The sequence below is a fragment of the Arachis hypogaea genome, chromosome 7 (assembly GCF_003086295.3).
Source record: "Arachis hypogaea cultivar Tifrunner chromosome 7, arahy.Tifrunner.gnm2.J5K5, whole genome shotgun sequence".
NCBI classification, from domain to species: Eukaryota; Viridiplantae; Streptophyta; class Magnoliopsida; order Fabales; family Fabaceae; genus Arachis; species Arachis hypogaea.
Window position 1 is genome coordinate 7,711,129 of NC_092042.1, and position 15,882 is coordinate 7,727,010.

Sequence of the window (15,882 nt, forward strand, 5' to 3'; positions counted from 1 at the left end):
TGTTGACAACTTATTTTATTTATTTTTTATTTTTTCTTATTAAAATAAATAATTATATGACATATTTTCAAAAAACCAATTATGGGACACATAAAAAGGCAATCCACAAAATCAAAGAAAACATTAACATCAGCGGATCACCCTTTCCTAAATGTACACTTGGAAAATAACAATCATAAACATGATCCAAACTCCCTATAAAAACCTTTTTGACCAAACACACAATGCAATCCACTCCTACAAAACCAAACCTCCTAGAAAGCTCCAAACAACACCTGAAAGATCTTCAACAACACAATAAAAACTCACTCCCAAGTCCCAACAACTTCACAAACAAAGAGCAAACATATTACTTCTTTTAACCCAGCTAGCTACTCACTCATAACAATAATAATAAGAAAAATAACATACATGGCTAGATACTATAATGATCAATACTACTTCTGGGAATATTTCTCTTTCCCACTTCACCTATGCTTCTTCATGTTCATACTCTTCTTTGTGTTGGCCTTTTCTTGGTACATAAACTATGAGTCCAAGTTTGAGGACTTGTTTGTTCAGGTCAAGATCTTGCTAGCACTTGTTCCGCTAATCTTGTTGCTTATTGTACACTGCCTCTCCTCCGAGTCGTTTCCGATTCCTTTGCCGGAGGAGAGGGAGTCGTTGCACCGTGCCGGAGGGTCACCGTGGGGAGTGGCACTCTTGCTTGTGTTCCTCTTCTTTATGATGGCTTACCAGTCTTCTTTTCATGAACGCTGGTTCCCCTTGGTTACTAGATGATTTAAGTTGCGTGGGTCAACTTTTTTATTTTTAATATTGAATTGATTTATTCTTTTTTATTATGAAATAAGTCTCGTACTTTATTTTATAACGAGGGAGAATAAATTAATTCATTATTAACGAAAAAAGTCAATATACTTTTTTTGTTTTGAGAAGAGGCAATTATATAGAGAGAGTGAAGTTAGTTTTATTTTAGTATTTAAAAAGAAAAATAATGTTATATATATATATATATATATATATATATATATATATATATATATATATATAAAATAGTAGTAAAGTCGAAAGTCTTAGTGGAGAGAGAAGAACAAATTGTTTTGCTCCGTTCACTACACACCAAATACCGTGTTATATTTCCTGTAATATATAATAGAGTTTCTCGACGTATAATTATACTTATCAATATCATCACTAATTTTTATGTTATCGTGTTAAGTTATAACTTGGTTAGAGGCCGATCAATGACCTTGCTTAAGTTAAAAAAAAAATGATATTCGTACACTAAAATTAATCATTAATATATTTATATATATATATATATATATATATGTTCATACTCTGATTCAACGATAAAGTCCAGGTCCCAACAAAAGGCTCAACCCAAAAGGGTTGAGTCTCGCCTTGTACCGACCTCCTCCCTACGAAGTCGGTTCTTACCACGACTAACCTTAAAGAAGTCGGGGACGAAGATTAGCTGGCAGATAATCACTCATTCAAATGAGTAACTGTCCCTAAAATCTCTCTACCCACTTCCAGGAGCCATATCTCAACCTCCCTAAGTTAAAGGGGGCGGTTATCCACCTCAAAAGGCGGAACTACTTCAGTAGTGGTTATGGGTTCACCCCTATAAATACACTGACACCTCTCAGGTATCTCAGAAGTCCAATACTCTCTAGACCTATTTTACCCCTTTGTTGACTTTGGCATCGGAGTATCTTTACAGGTACCACCCCCATTCTCCCTTACACAAGTCGGACGGGGGTCTCGGAGCACAAACACACTTGGACGTTTCATCGTTCAGACGATTGGGCCAATCAAACTTGTCCAACCCATTAATCTCCGGTTACCCATCGTAACATTGGCGCCGTTGCCGGGGACCCGAGAGATCAACCAGTAATGGCGGACATGTCACAGGAAGATGGTCATGTGGCATCAGATTCTGAACAAGAGAATCTAGATACCGGAAACAATGACGCAGACCTAACCCTTCACCAGGGAACCAACGACCAACATAGGGAAGGCACCTCCGGATTTAAAAATCCGAAGATGAACTCCTCCGAGGGGCGTGAATCAAAAAAGGATGGGGCACCCTATACAACCGAACTAATGGGGCTATTCCATGGCCATCAAGGTCGCTTGGAACAACTGGAACAGGAGCGGGAGCGACAAATAGAAAAGCACTTAAGAGAGGAGATGGAACGACGAAAAGAGTTAGAAGAAAAACTCTTAAAGCTAGAATCCTCCCTCAAAAGTCGGAACTCCCACGGCGACCGAGAAGAGTCACCCCCAGGAGGGGAGGACCCCTTTAGTGAGGACATAATGAGGGCAAAAGTTCCGAGAAACTTTAAAAGCCCTGATATGGACCTCTATGATGGAACCACAGATCCAAAGCATCACTTAAGCAATTTTAAAAGTCGAATGTATCTGGCTGACGCTTCTGATGCAACACGCTGCAAAGCTTTCCCGACCACCTTATCGAAAGCAGCGATGAAGTGGTTTGATAGCCTCCCTCCAAGGTCGGTCACCAGCTTTGAAGACCTCTCGAGAAAGTTCCTAATGCGGTTCTCCATTCAGAAAGATAAAGTAAAGCATGCACCGAGCCTCCTGGGAATAAAACAGGAGGTCGGAGAACCTCTACGGGATTATATGGAAAGGTTCAACAAAGCATGCTTAGAGATTCAAGACCTTCCCACCAAGGCAGTCATTATGGGGCTGGTAAATGGGCTTAGAGAAGGTCCCTTCTCACAGTCCATATCAAAAAGGCACCCCACCTCTTTGAATGATGTACAGGAGAGAGCGAAAAACTACATCAACATGGAGGAAAATGCCAGACTGAGAGAGTCGAGTTGGAGATCTGGGCACCCTCCCTCGATAAAAGAAAGGGAGAGGGAGCCCAAGAAGAAGGAAGACCTCGGTCTCGACAGACCCAGGAAATATCACTATTATACTCCTCTAAAGGTTTTCATAGTGGACGTATATAAAGAAATTTGCAATACTGAAAGGCTGCCGCCTCCCAGACCCATCAAGAATAAAAAAGGGGGGAGTCGCAGCGACTACTGCGAGTACCATAAAATATATGGTCACTCAACAAACGACTGTTACGACCACAAGAATGTGATAGAAAAGCTGGCCAGAGAAGGCCGACTTGACAGATATCTCATGGAGAGGTCGGACAATCATGGAAAGAGAAAGCGAGATGATGCGGACAGAAGAGACCCACTACCGCAGACTCCGGAGAGACACATACATATGATCTCAGGCGGATTCGCGGGAGGGGGATCACCAAGTCCTCTCGCAAAAGACATCTCAAGCGAATCTACCAGGTCGGAAGTGAATCGCCCGACCTTCCTACCATCTCATTCACAAAGGAAGATGGGCAAGGAATAATCCCCAGACACGATGATCCGGTGGTGATAACCATGATCCTAGCCAACGCCCATCTCCACAAAACTCTGGTGAACCAAGGAAGTTCAACAGACATCCTTTTCAAGCCTGCGTTTGATAAACTAGGGCTCGACGAAAGGGAGCTGAGAGCCTACCCCGACACCTTGTTTGGGCTAGGCGATACGCCAATAAAACCACTGGGTTTCCTGCCCCTCCACACTACTTTTGGAAAAGGAGAAAAATCCAAAACTCTGAATATAGACTTCATAGTCATCGACGTGGGGTCAGCATATAATGCCCTAATCGGAAGAGCTACCCTAAACCGACTAGGAGCAGTGGTATCTACCCCACATCTCTGCATGAAATTTCCGAAATCAGCGGGGATAGCAACGGTGCGTGGGGACCAGAAATTGGCAAGAAAGTGCTACAATGAAAGCCTGAACCTAAGGGGAAAAGGCAAAGAAGTCAACACCATAGAACTCAGTGGAGCAAGGGCCAAAGAAGAGTTGCGACCACAGCCAGGAGGAAAAATCGAGGAAATACAGGTCGGCAAAGAGGAAGGGAAAAATACCAACATAGGAGCCAACCTAGGGGAAACCCTGAAGCAAGGGTTGACTAAACTCCTAAGAGACAATTCTGACCTCTTTGCCTGGAAAGCCTCCGACATGCCTGGGATAGATCCGGAGCTTATGTCCCACAAGCTCTCGGTGTATCCAGGATCCCGACCTGTACAACAGAAAAGGCGCAAGCTCGGCCCTGAACAAGCTCTAGCGGTGGAAGAGCAAGTACAGGCACTCCTAGAAGCCGGCTTCATTAGAGATGTTAAATATCCAACATGGCTAGCAAACGTAGTGCTAGTCAAGAAGCAAAACGGCCAATGAGGATGTGTGTCGACTACACCGACTTAAATAAAGCGTGTCCCAAAGACCCTTATCCACTCCCAAGTATTGATACTCTAGTAGACTCTAGCTCGGAGTATCAATACTTGTCGTTCATGGATGCCTACTCGGAATATAACCAAATCCCTATGTATGAGCCAGACCAAGAGAAAACATTGTTCGTCACGCCCCGAGAAAATTTCTGCTACGTGGTCATGCCATTTGGACTAAAAAATGCAGGGGCCACATACCAAAGGCTGATAAACAAGGTGTTCGCCCCCCACCTCGGGAGCTTAATGGAAGTCTACGTAGACGATATGCTAGTGAAAACTAAGGAAGAAGCTGATCTCTTGACAGACCTCTCGCAAGTCTTCGACACCATAAGGTTGCACGGGATAAGGCTAAATCCCGCAAAGTGTACTTTCGCGGTGGAGGCTGGAAAATTTCTAGGGTTCATGCTAACACAGAGAGATATCAAAGCAAATCCCGATAAGTGTAAAGCCATCCTTGAAATGAAGAGCCCAACCTACCTAAGAGAGGTCCAACAATTGAATGGCCGACTAGCAGCTCTCTCCAGGTTCTTGGCAGGGTCAGCACTCAAATCCCTTCCACTATTTTCTTTACTAAGAAAGGGATGCCAGTTCAAATGGACTCCAGAATGTGAAGAAGCGTTCCAAGAGTTCAAAAGATTCTTGAGCCAATCGTCGATCTTGACCCGACCTCTAGTCGGGGAAGGTCTCATCCTATATTTGTCCGTAGCAGACAAAGCTGTCGCATCAGCCCTGATAAGGGAGGACGAGGTCGGACAACATCCGGTTTACTTCATTAGCAAAGTCCTGCAGGGCCCCGAGCTAAGGTACCACAAACTAGAGAAGTTTGCCTACTCCTTAGTAATAGCCTCACGAAGGCTACGGCCTTACTTTCAAGCACATACTATAAGAGTCCGAACGAACCAGCCCATGAAGCAAATCCTCCAGAAGACGGATGTTGCAGGGAGAATGGTTCAATGGGCAATAGAGCTCTCCGATTTTGACTTAAATTATGAAACTCGGACAGCGATCAAAGCCCAATGCCTCACCACTTCATAGCAGAATACGCGGGAGATCAAGAGAAGCCAACTACATGGAAACTTTACGTAGATGGATCCTCAAACAAGACAGGAAGCGGTGCAGGCATAATACTGGCTGACGAAAGGGGAACCCAAATAGAGGTATCCCTCAAATTTGAATTTCCAGCTTCAAATAATCAAGCAGAGTATGAAACCCTGATTGCAGGGTTGAAACTGGCAGAAGAGGTCGGTGCAACGAAAGTGGTGATATACAGCGACTCTTAAGTGGTGACCTCCCAGATAAATGGAGAGTATCAGGCTAAAGACCCGAACATGAAAAGGTACTTGGAAAGAACTCTGGAACACTTAGGGCACTTTGCGGAAATCGAAGTTAAGCATATAACTCGGGATCTCAACAGCAGAGCAGACGCCCTCTCCAAGTTAGCAAGTACCAAACCAGGAGGGAATAATAGAAGCTTGATTCAGGAAACTCTCCAAGAACCCTCTGTGGTAAAAGTAGAGGACAAACGAGATATCCTAGAGGTAATTGGGCTAAACCTCGGATGGATGAATCCCTTGATCGAATACCTAAAATTCGACATCCTCCCCAAAGAGGAAAAAGAGATTAAGAAAATTCGGAGGGAAGCATAATATTACACCCTGGTGAAAAATATCCTTTATAAAAGAGGAATATCAACACCATTGTTGAAGTGCGTACCGACCTCAAGGACCACTAAGGTACTAGAGAAGGTTCATAATAGGATCTGCGAAAACCATCTCGAAGCCAGGTCATTAGCCAGGAAAGTAATCCGAGCTGGATTCTACTGGCCGACCTTGTAGAAAGATGCCACAGAATTTGTGAAAAAGTGCCGACCATGCCAAATGCACGCAAATTTCCACGTGGCTCCCCCCGAGGAGCTAATCAGTATAACTTCTTCATGGCCCTTTGTAAAATGGGGGATGGATTTGTTAGGTCCTTTTCCCCAGGCCCCAGGACAAGTCAAATACTTGATTGTGGGAATAGACTACTTCACAAAGTGGATAGAAGCAGAACCATTAACCACCATCACAGCCCAGAGAAGTCGGAGGTTCCTCTACAAAAATATCATCACAAGGTTTGGAATACCATATTCCATTACTACAGACAACGAAACCCAGTTCACCAACTCTACCTTCAAAAGCCTGGTGGCCAATATGAAGATCAAACACCAGTTCACCTCGGTGGAATATCCACAAGCAAACGGACAAGCCGAGGCAGCCAACAAAGTCATACTGGCAGGACTAAAAAAAAGACTACAAGATGCAAAAGGAGCCTGGGCTGAGGAGCTACCACAAGTGTTATGGGCTTACCGGACAACACCACAATCTGCCACTGGAGAAACGCCCTTCCGACTCGTCTATGGCGTAGAAGCCATGATACCAGTAGAAATCAGCGAACAAAGTCCAAGGGTGATTCTCCACGATGAGATCGGAAACATACAGGAGCACAAAGAGGAGCTCAAACTGCTCCCCGAAGTTCGAGAGCAAGCTCAGATAAGAGAAGCAGCGTTGAAACAAAGGATGACTACCAGATCCAACAAAAAAGTCATTCGAAGAAGCTTCACCCCAAACGACTTGGTATTGATCAGAAACGACATTGGAGTCAACAAATCGGGGGAAGAAAAACTCGCTGCTAATTGGAAGGGACCATACAAAATTAGAGAGGTCTTAGGAAAAGGTTATTATAAGGTGACCGACCTAAATGGCACCGAGTTACTAAGGTCGTGGCATGCTTGCAACATGAAAAGATACTATAGTTAAAAGCGAACTCTACTCCCTGATGTACTCTTTTCCCTACTTCACGATTTTTCCCAAAAAACAAAGGGTTTTTTTCTGAAGAAGGGTTTTTAACGAGGCATCATAGTAGAGCCTAAGGGAAATAAGTTGCTAAAAGCCCTTAGTAGCAGTAAAAGTACCTTTCCAAATAAATAAAGATCTTTTTCAAAGATCTTTTATAAAAATTCCTTCTCGTTTATTTTCTTTCTACGAAACGCGCCGACTTAAGCTCGACAAAGCGTGAAAATCCCATGAACCGACCTAGATGGTCGTCAGGATAAAACGACGAGGTACAAGTCGGTGTAAAGAGGTTATAAAAGTTGATCGTAAGAAACTCGGAAACACTCTGACTCATAAGTCGAAATGAAAACCCAAGTAGAGAAGCTCGGAAACACTTCGACCCATAAATCGAAATGAAAAATCGAGCAGAAGAAAAACGCATCGCAAAAATAACCTAAGTCATAAAAACTCAATAAACCGCAAAGTTGAGTATAAGGAATAGTGAAAAAGAGATCGAAAAACCTATTAAAAAAGCCAAAAGACTGTCCTAAGTTCTCAAAGCGAAAAAAGCTCAGAAGGACAGACAGGCCAAAGGAAAAGGTTTTTCAAGAAAAAATCGAAGAAATTTTCTAAGTATCAAAAACAGAAAAAGCATGCACACGAAAGATAACTTAAACCCCTTATCCAAAAAAGGGGTATTTCTAAAATATTTTGTTTACGGCTTTAAAAGGCCAAATAAAATGTCAACTACCACCACCAACATAAAAAAAGAGAGAGTTTAAAAAAAGGAAACCCACAGGCCGGGCCCCCATATAGCCAACAAATTTTTTAAGCATCACCACAGGGAGTAGTCGGATCACCACTAGAATCAGGAAGATTGGCCGCAACGCCATCAGGACCAAGGAGAGGGGCACCCACAGGAGTTGGAAAAGAAGTCTCGAGAGCCTTGGAAGAACTCGGAGCGTCGTCTGGTCGGAGAGGAGAGTCTATGATTCTCTGACCCCGAGTCTTCAACTCGGACTCAGACACAGGTCGGGGAGGAGACACAATGGCCCCATCAATGACAATCTTGTCAGGGTCCAAAGGAGAGAGATCCAAATCGGGAGCAAGGACTCCGACCTGCTCCTGAAAAATCCTCCAAGCCTCCTCGGCTCCCTCAGCAATAGAGTCCTCCAACTCGGCGTAAGCAGTCCGAGAATTCAACAAGTCCTTCCTCACCTCCACGAGGTCCTTGAACAAGCTCAAATAACTCTCCTGCGCCTTCTTCCTCAAGTCCTCCTCCATATTGCATTAGGCTTGTAACTTGCTCCCCTTCTCCCGAAGGCCATCCCTCTCCTCCTTCAATTTAGCGACCTCCTCCTTCAACTCCTTCTCATGTTTCTGATACATGAGAAGCCTTTCCTCCAACTCTTCAACCCTCGAAGTTGAACCTAGAGAGCTAAGAGGAGTCTTCTCAAAAATATCAAGAAACTTAGTGCACACCGCCGCCGCCCTGATATTTTCCTGAGCCAGAATAGTGAGGTGGTTCCGGACAGAAACATCATCCATACCTATACGGGTATAGGAATAGATGTGTTTCCGGATAAATGCAGGAGCATCCACCTTAGCCTCACCTTCAAAAGAATAGGAAGACTCTAAAGTCTTGCGCTTCTTCTTGTCTGGCTCAGGAAAAGATCGGGGGGAAGGGGGCGGCTGAGAAGAGGCCGAGGAGGAAACAACAATAGGACGAGAAGAGGTCCCCAAATTTTGGGAAGAAGGGGGAGGAAGAGGAAAAGGAGAGCTAGCTACCCTGGTGCTGCCGGTTCTGGCACGGGACCTCACTTTGGCCTCCTGGACCCTCTGGTAAGATTCACTGGAATTCCTCTTCGCCATCTCTGAAAAAAGCAATTAGTAGCCAAAAAAGTCAGACAAGTCAGAAAAACAAGATACAAGTCAGAAACAAAGCAGAAAGACAAAGGCTACCTAATTGTGCCTGGACAAAGGTCGGCGACCCCTGGAGAAATTTTTTGGTATCCAGATATGGGGCCCTCCCCCACACTTCTCGAAGGAACCCCACAATGGCTTCCTCCACCTCATCCAAGTCATCCAAACCATATTTCTCACAGGGGGAGGCCTCCAACCAGTACAGAGGAAAGCGAGGAATAGAATTTTTATCCAGGAAAAAGGGGTGGTGACCCTCTACACCTTGAACTTTGAAAAAATAATTTTTGAAGTCATAGAAAGATTCATCAAAAAAGGTGAAAACTCTCCGACCTTGTATGGCTCGAAAAGACACCCATTGCTACTTGTTATTTAGCCCACTGAAGGGCTTGGTCATGTGAAAAAGATAGAAGAAAATCCTCAAAGAAGTCAAAAAATCTAAGGCATGGCTGATAAACTGGTAAATTTTCAGAAAACCCCAAGAATTGGGGTGAAGTTGGGTAGGAGCAACTCGGCAGTGACGTAAAACAGCTATTTCAAAATCAGAAAATGGAAGAAAAACACCCAAACGGGTAATCATGCTTTCATACATGTAGAAAAAATGAGGGACCTCCTCAGTATCCCTCCCAAAACAAACCCAGTCTTCCAGACCCGGGACCACCAATTCATACTTTGGCTCATCCTCCTCAGAAGTACAAATATGGTGATGAGTGCGAAGGTTGGTGATAAACTCGGCATCAACCAAGGGTTCCTCCCCCAAGACCGTAACATCAACCCACTGAGCAAGAACTTCTACAGAAGACATTTTTCCCTAGGGTACGATGAAAACCTACAAAGGAAAAAGAAAAAAGAATAAAAAACGAGAGTTCCTAAGGGGCATGGAATCTAACAGAAACCTACGGCGTCACCTTCTCCCTCTCCAAAGAAAATAAAAGGCATGCAAACAGAAGCACTTAATAAAAGGGAAGAAAGAACCAACCTTTGCCTGAAAAGGGATAGAGAAAGATGAAAGCCTTCAACGAAAGTGTTCCACGAATAGATACGAAAGTGTTCCACGAACAGATGAAAGGAAAAATTTGAAAAATTGAAGAAACGAAACAACGAAAGAAGGGGAAAGCACTTATAAGCACGTTAGGGGCATAATGGTAAAAATGGAAGCGGTCATTAATGAATGCACCGTTACCAAGATAATTAATACCTACGCATACCCCTAACGGACGCGACGTTTGATTAAACGTAACTGTAAAAATCAAAAGTCACGAAAATTCACGTCGGTTGCAAACAATCACGTCGGTTCCCTCACAAGTCGGTTACGACCCCGAGTAGAATACTCGAACCCAAATCTTAAAAGAAATTGGGCTCGAGTAGGGGCACTATTCATACCCTGACCCAACGATAAGGCCCAGGTCCCAACAAAAGGCCCAACCCAAAAGGGTTGAGCCTCGCCTTGTACTGACCTCCTCCCTACGAAGTCGGTTCTTACCACAACTAACCCTAAAGAAGTCGGGGATGAAGATTAGCTGGCAGATAATCACTCATTCAAATGAGTAGCTGCCCCTAAAATCTCTCTACCCACTTCCAAGAGCCATATCTCAACCTCCCTAAGATAAAGGGGGCGGTTATCCACCTCAAAAGGCGGAACTACTTCAGCGGTGGTTATGGGTTCACCCCTATAAATACACTAACACCTCTCAGGTATCTCAGAAGCCCAATACTCTCTAGACCTGTTTTACCCCTTTGCTGACTTTGACATCGGAGTGTCTTTGCAGGTACCACCCCCCATTCTCCCTTACACAAGTCGGACGGGGGGTTTCGGAGCACAAACCCACTTGGACGTTTCATCGTTCAGACGATTGGGCCAGCCAAACTTGTCCAACCCATTAATCTCCGATTATCCATCGTAACAATATATATAATTTATTTTATTTTTAATATGTATTTATATTTTAATATATATTTTATGTCAATAACTGTTTTTAGTGGCTAATTTTTGTCTAACATAACATAATTAATTAATTAATTGCTATATTTGATTTGCAGCAAAGAGTTTGGGTGTATTTTTTGTGCAACAATTATTATGATTGCTTACTGAAAGAGACTACTAATAATTAGGTAAATTATTAAAGGCATACATTTTTGGGTGTTCGCGGTGCGGTTTGGTTCGGTTTTTGAGAGAAAAGTCATCCGATCCGATCGTTTAATTAAACTGCGGTTCGGTTTGGTTCGGTTTTTTTCTCAAGGTCATCCGAACCAAACCAAACCAAATAAAATCGGTTTGGTTTGGTTCGGTTTGTTCGGTTTTTTTCAATCAATTCAAAAAGAATACTACCATACTATTTTACAAAGTCATATCATTGACTACGACAAACACGAATACACAATAACTAACAAAGTCTTGATCTAATGAAATTTAACGACAAAAGAAATTCAAATACGACAATTAAAGATGTTTAAAAGTTCAGTAGTCAACACAACTGAAAGATAAAAATAAATTTTCAAGTCATGGACGGGTTGAAAGCGCTTGCCAGTGAATTGAAGTAGAAGACATGACTTCCCAACTCCTATAATAATAAAACAAGAAGGCTACATAAGTAACTTCTCTCCATAAATAAACTACTACTCATAATATTACATATACACTTTGAACACAATACATATATGAAATGAAAACAAACAGACTACAACTTCAATTAGCTTTGTCACTGGTGCCTCGATTCATATTAATTGTTTCTAGCAATTAGGATTACAAGTAATACTGAAGTGCCCATTACAATCTCAAAGTTTTACATTTTTTTTTTGTTTTAACAAAAATTCCCATATTATACAATTTTAATGAAGTGACTACTATAATTACATTATGAAAAGTTGATTAGTCATTAGAAGCTGTGAACAACTGCAAAAGCATTAATAGTTCATATTTTGGATGTCAATGGTATTGGGGGAAAAATTGGGAACCAGATGGGATCAGCATCAAATCAATCCAGCTACGATATTAATTTTATGCACCAAATAAGATCATAAAAACACAGAGAAACTATAAGCTTAAAAAAGAGATCCCAAATGGAAGCTGGAAAAGCGCCACGCGTACAAAAGAATCAAGCATTAAAATTTCCAGAATTCTCAACAATTGAAAAGCTGAACCCCATGGGGTAATTAAGAAAATTGAACAATTATTATAATAAATTGATCATAAGATTCATAAAAGCTATATCATAAAAATCAGGGGAAATAATTGGAATTACCGTTATCACCGATGATGATGTTGGGGTCAGTGGTGTGGTGGGAGACTGGGAGCTGCTGTGTTGAACTCTTGATCATGGCCAGAACCCAGAAATTTATAACCAGCAATCCAACAATACTAAATTCTTAACAATAAACTGAATAATACGCTGATCTCAATACACTGAACAATAATTCAATAACCAGCAATTCCTGAACAAAACCTAAACAATGTCATCTAATTACTTGATGTTAACTATTTAAAACAAAATCTGTTTATGAGTGATTGTTATTGTTATTAGTATTATTGTTGTTAGTTGTGGTGGTGGTAAATAGCAAGTGTCAGATGAGTATTTCAGTAAATCAAAAACAAATAAATTAAACCATGAATAAAAACCAGCAACAAATAAATATATACCGAAATGGAAATTGAACAACAATATACAAAAATCAACAATAAATTAAACCATGAACAAAAATTAGCAACAAATATACACTGAAACAGAAATTGAACAACAATGAATCAATGATTATTGAACAAAAATTGAATACCTAAATTGGAGGCTCCTTATCTGACTTGACTCGATGGCGGCTGCTATCCGTGTCTCCGCGAGGCCAGAAACGATGCTGTGGGTGGCTGGGTGGTGCTGTCTCCGCGAGGCCAGAAACGATGCTGTGGGTGGTGACGCGGGTGGTGCTGGCTCTGCGACGATGGTGTTGGCTGGTGCTGTCTGCGAGGAGGTGCTGGGACGAAAGGTTCGGCGGCGCTGTGTGAAAGACTGGAAGGGTTCGGTGGCGCTGGGAGGTGGTGAGAGGAAGGGGTTCATTAGCGCAGGGAGATGGTGGGAGGAAGGGGTTCACGCATGTTGGGAGTGGGAGGTGCTGGCTGCTGCGAGACTGGGAGTGGGTTTCGAAAGTAGAGAGCGCAGAGTGAATGTGAGGATTGGCGGCTAGGTTAGGTTATGCTGTGAGGGGGTTGGGGGTGGGGGGAGGGTTGGTTTTATTTGTTTTTTTTTAATCGGTTCGGTTCGGTTAGGGTTTTCATTGTCAAAACCGAAAACCGAACCGAACCGCAATAAAAACAGCAAAATATAATTTTTTTCGGTTTTTTTGGTTTTCGGTTTATTCGGTTTTCGGTTTTTTCGGTTCGGTCGATCGGTTTTGTTCGGTCCGGATCGGTTTTGAACACCCCTAAGTCAAACCGTAGTTAAACTACTTTAATTAAATATACAAATAAATTATTAAAATTCAATGATTTTTCAGTTTCATATAATCAAGGTTTTGAAAATCAGACCGGTCATCGAACTACTCTAATTATTGGTTTATTAGTTCAATTAAAAAAACCGTTTATAATAAATACCTAATTCAATAAAAATTCAATGAATAAAGTAATTAGTTCTAAACACTCTTCTCCTGCATTTTTTTTACTTCAAAAGAGATTATAAACAACTAGTTCTATCAATAAAAAAAACTACAATGATATGCAATACCAAAAATAGGCCAATAATAAAGAGGTCTGCTACGCATACAAGTTTTTTTGGCTTAGAAGTCTTACAAATCTAATAAAACACACGCATTACATTTAATTAACGCATTACACACTTCCACATTCAAGAGTAAATAAAACGCATGTTATTCAACAACTTTCTGTTTCCAAAGCGCGCTACTCACCATGCATTATGAACGACTCTTCTTCTTCTTCCTCCATGAAAATAATTTTCTTGCCAAATTTAAAGATAATGGAACTTCAGAAATACACCCAAACGATTACAGAAATATACCCCAACGATTACAGAAATACACCCAAACGGTTATAGGAATTCACCCAAACGGTTACAGGAATTCACCTAAAGGATTATAAAAATACACCCAAAGAATTTAAGAAATACACCCAAAATTCGTTGAAGTACACCTTATGCATATTTCAGAACTCTTTCTCTTTCTCTTCCTCATCTTCTGCTTCTTCTTCTTCAAAAACGATTTCATTTGATGTCAAAAAAATGGAAATCGAGAATAACGAAGAAAGAAAACAGAGAAAAAAGCACGTAAATAAAGAAGAAGAACAGAAAGAGGAAGAAGAACGTGCAGCAAGAAGAAGAAGGAGAAAGAAAAGGCAAGAAAAGAAAGAAAAGAAGAGGAAGAGGAAGAAGAACGTGCAAGAAGAAGAAGAACGAGAAAGAGAAAGTAAGAAACGAAAGAAAAAAAGAAGAAGAACGTGCAGCAAGAAGAAGAAGAAGGAGAAAGAGAAAGCAAGAAACAAAAGAAAAGAAGAAGAAGAAGAGGAAGAGGAAGAAGAAGAAGAACGTAGACCTTGCATTTCGTTTTTGGGGTTTATTCGTTAATTAACTTGTAAAGCATATAAGCCCTAATGACTTGTATGCAGAGCTTTTCTCAATAATAAAATAGTAAAGGGTTTCTCTCTTCAATTCTATGTTCAAGCTTGTAGCAGACCAGAATCACCAAAGTAATACCATTGAAATAATCCTCCTTAATTCTTATATAACTCAAAGAATTTCTTACAAAATGAAAATTGAACACAACACACGGTCTTAAAACAAAAACAAAACAACATTCAGAAATCAATCACCTTTTCCAAACACGGCCTTAAAACAAAACAATATTTAGAGTATGAGCATTGATCACAAAACTGATTTCTGAAACAACAAAATCAGCCGAACAAGGTTCAGAATTTGAGCATTGATCACAAAAAATTGATTTCTGAAACAAAACAAAAACAACAGAACAACATTTAGAGTTTGAACATTGATCACAAAAAATTGATTTCTGAAAGAAAATAAACACAGCAAAACTAGCAGAACAACATTCAGAGTTTGAGCACTGATCACAAAAAAATTGATTTTTGAAACAAAACAAACACTCATCAAAACAATGAAAACTGATTTTTTTTTTTTCAGAAGAAGAAAACAATGAAAACATGAAGCGTATAATAAATCAATGATCACCAATATCCAGCAATAATCTCCAAGACAATAATAAATACACAACAATAATTTAGCAAATAAACAAGAACGAGACCTAAATAGAAAATCCAACAAATTAAATCGCAGCAACCTAACAATTTAGCAAATTAAAACAACAACATCCCACCAATTTAGCAAATGATCAATTTAACAAGTTCAAGAACTGAAAATCACAATTGTTCCTGCGTGAAAAGAGGTCTCTGAGGTATAGCCTGTTCTGTTAGTGCTTGAACTTGCTTTCCTTAGGAGTGAGAGGAAGGAACATCGTCTTCTTGTAAGGACGGCGGCATTGGGCACCTGCAAAGGGACTCCAACGCTCAAGTTAGTAAGAGTAGAAGATAAATATGAGTTATTCAGAATGAATAACGTACCTCCTTCATGTCAGGAGTGGATATATTTATAGAATTGTTGTGCTACAGGCAGTACTTAATGGGTCTAATATTGTGAAGTTGTTAGGTGATAACTGCTCTTTAGTGCTCTTCTTTAAAGAGATTTGCGGAGAGATTCCTCATCTGGATTGGCACGTAGTTATTTGATTTTATAGGATAAATCCGTTAGGAGAGTAAAATATGTACTCTCCACGTACTCTTGATATAGTACGTGTGTATTTAGTTTTAACCGAATTCCGATTTAT

General features: G+C 41.1%; 2 protein-coding genes across 5 annotated transcripts; one reads left to right on the top strand and one right to left on the bottom strand.

The window, feature by feature from the left end:
- Nucleotides 1–411: 411 nt before the first annotated feature.
- Nucleotides 412–780, top strand: LOC112702293 (uncharacterized). The gene has a single exon (XM_072198665.1). The coding sequence runs from the start codon at nt 412–414 to the stop codon at nt 778–780; it is 369 nt and encodes a 122-aa protein (XP_072054766.1).
- A 10,604-nt stretch (nt 781–11,384) lies between these two features.
- On the bottom strand, nt 11,385–13,254 carry LOC112702294 (uncharacterized). 4 transcript variants are annotated; one of them, XR_003153973.3, is made up of 3 exons: nt 12,820–13,254; nt 12,291–12,491; nt 11,385–11,609 (listed from the first exon to the last, which is right to left on the bottom strand). XR_003153973.3 is itself a non-coding variant. In XM_025753268.3 (3 exons), the coding sequence occupies exons 1-3, from the start codon at nt 13,092–13,094 to the stop codon at nt 11,544–11,546; spliced, it is 408 nt and encodes a 135-aa protein (XP_025609053.1). In that variant the 5' UTR covers nt 13,095–13,242; the 3' UTR covers nt 11,385–11,543. The 4 variants fall into 4 exon arrangements, 1 of the variants encoding a protein (XP_025609053.1); XR_003153972.3 differs by having other exon boundaries at nt 12,291–12,480; nt 12,820–13,245; XR_003153974.3 differs by having other exon boundaries at nt 12,291–12,425; nt 12,820–13,241.
- Between the last annotated feature and the right edge of the window lie 2,628 nt (nt 13,255–15,882).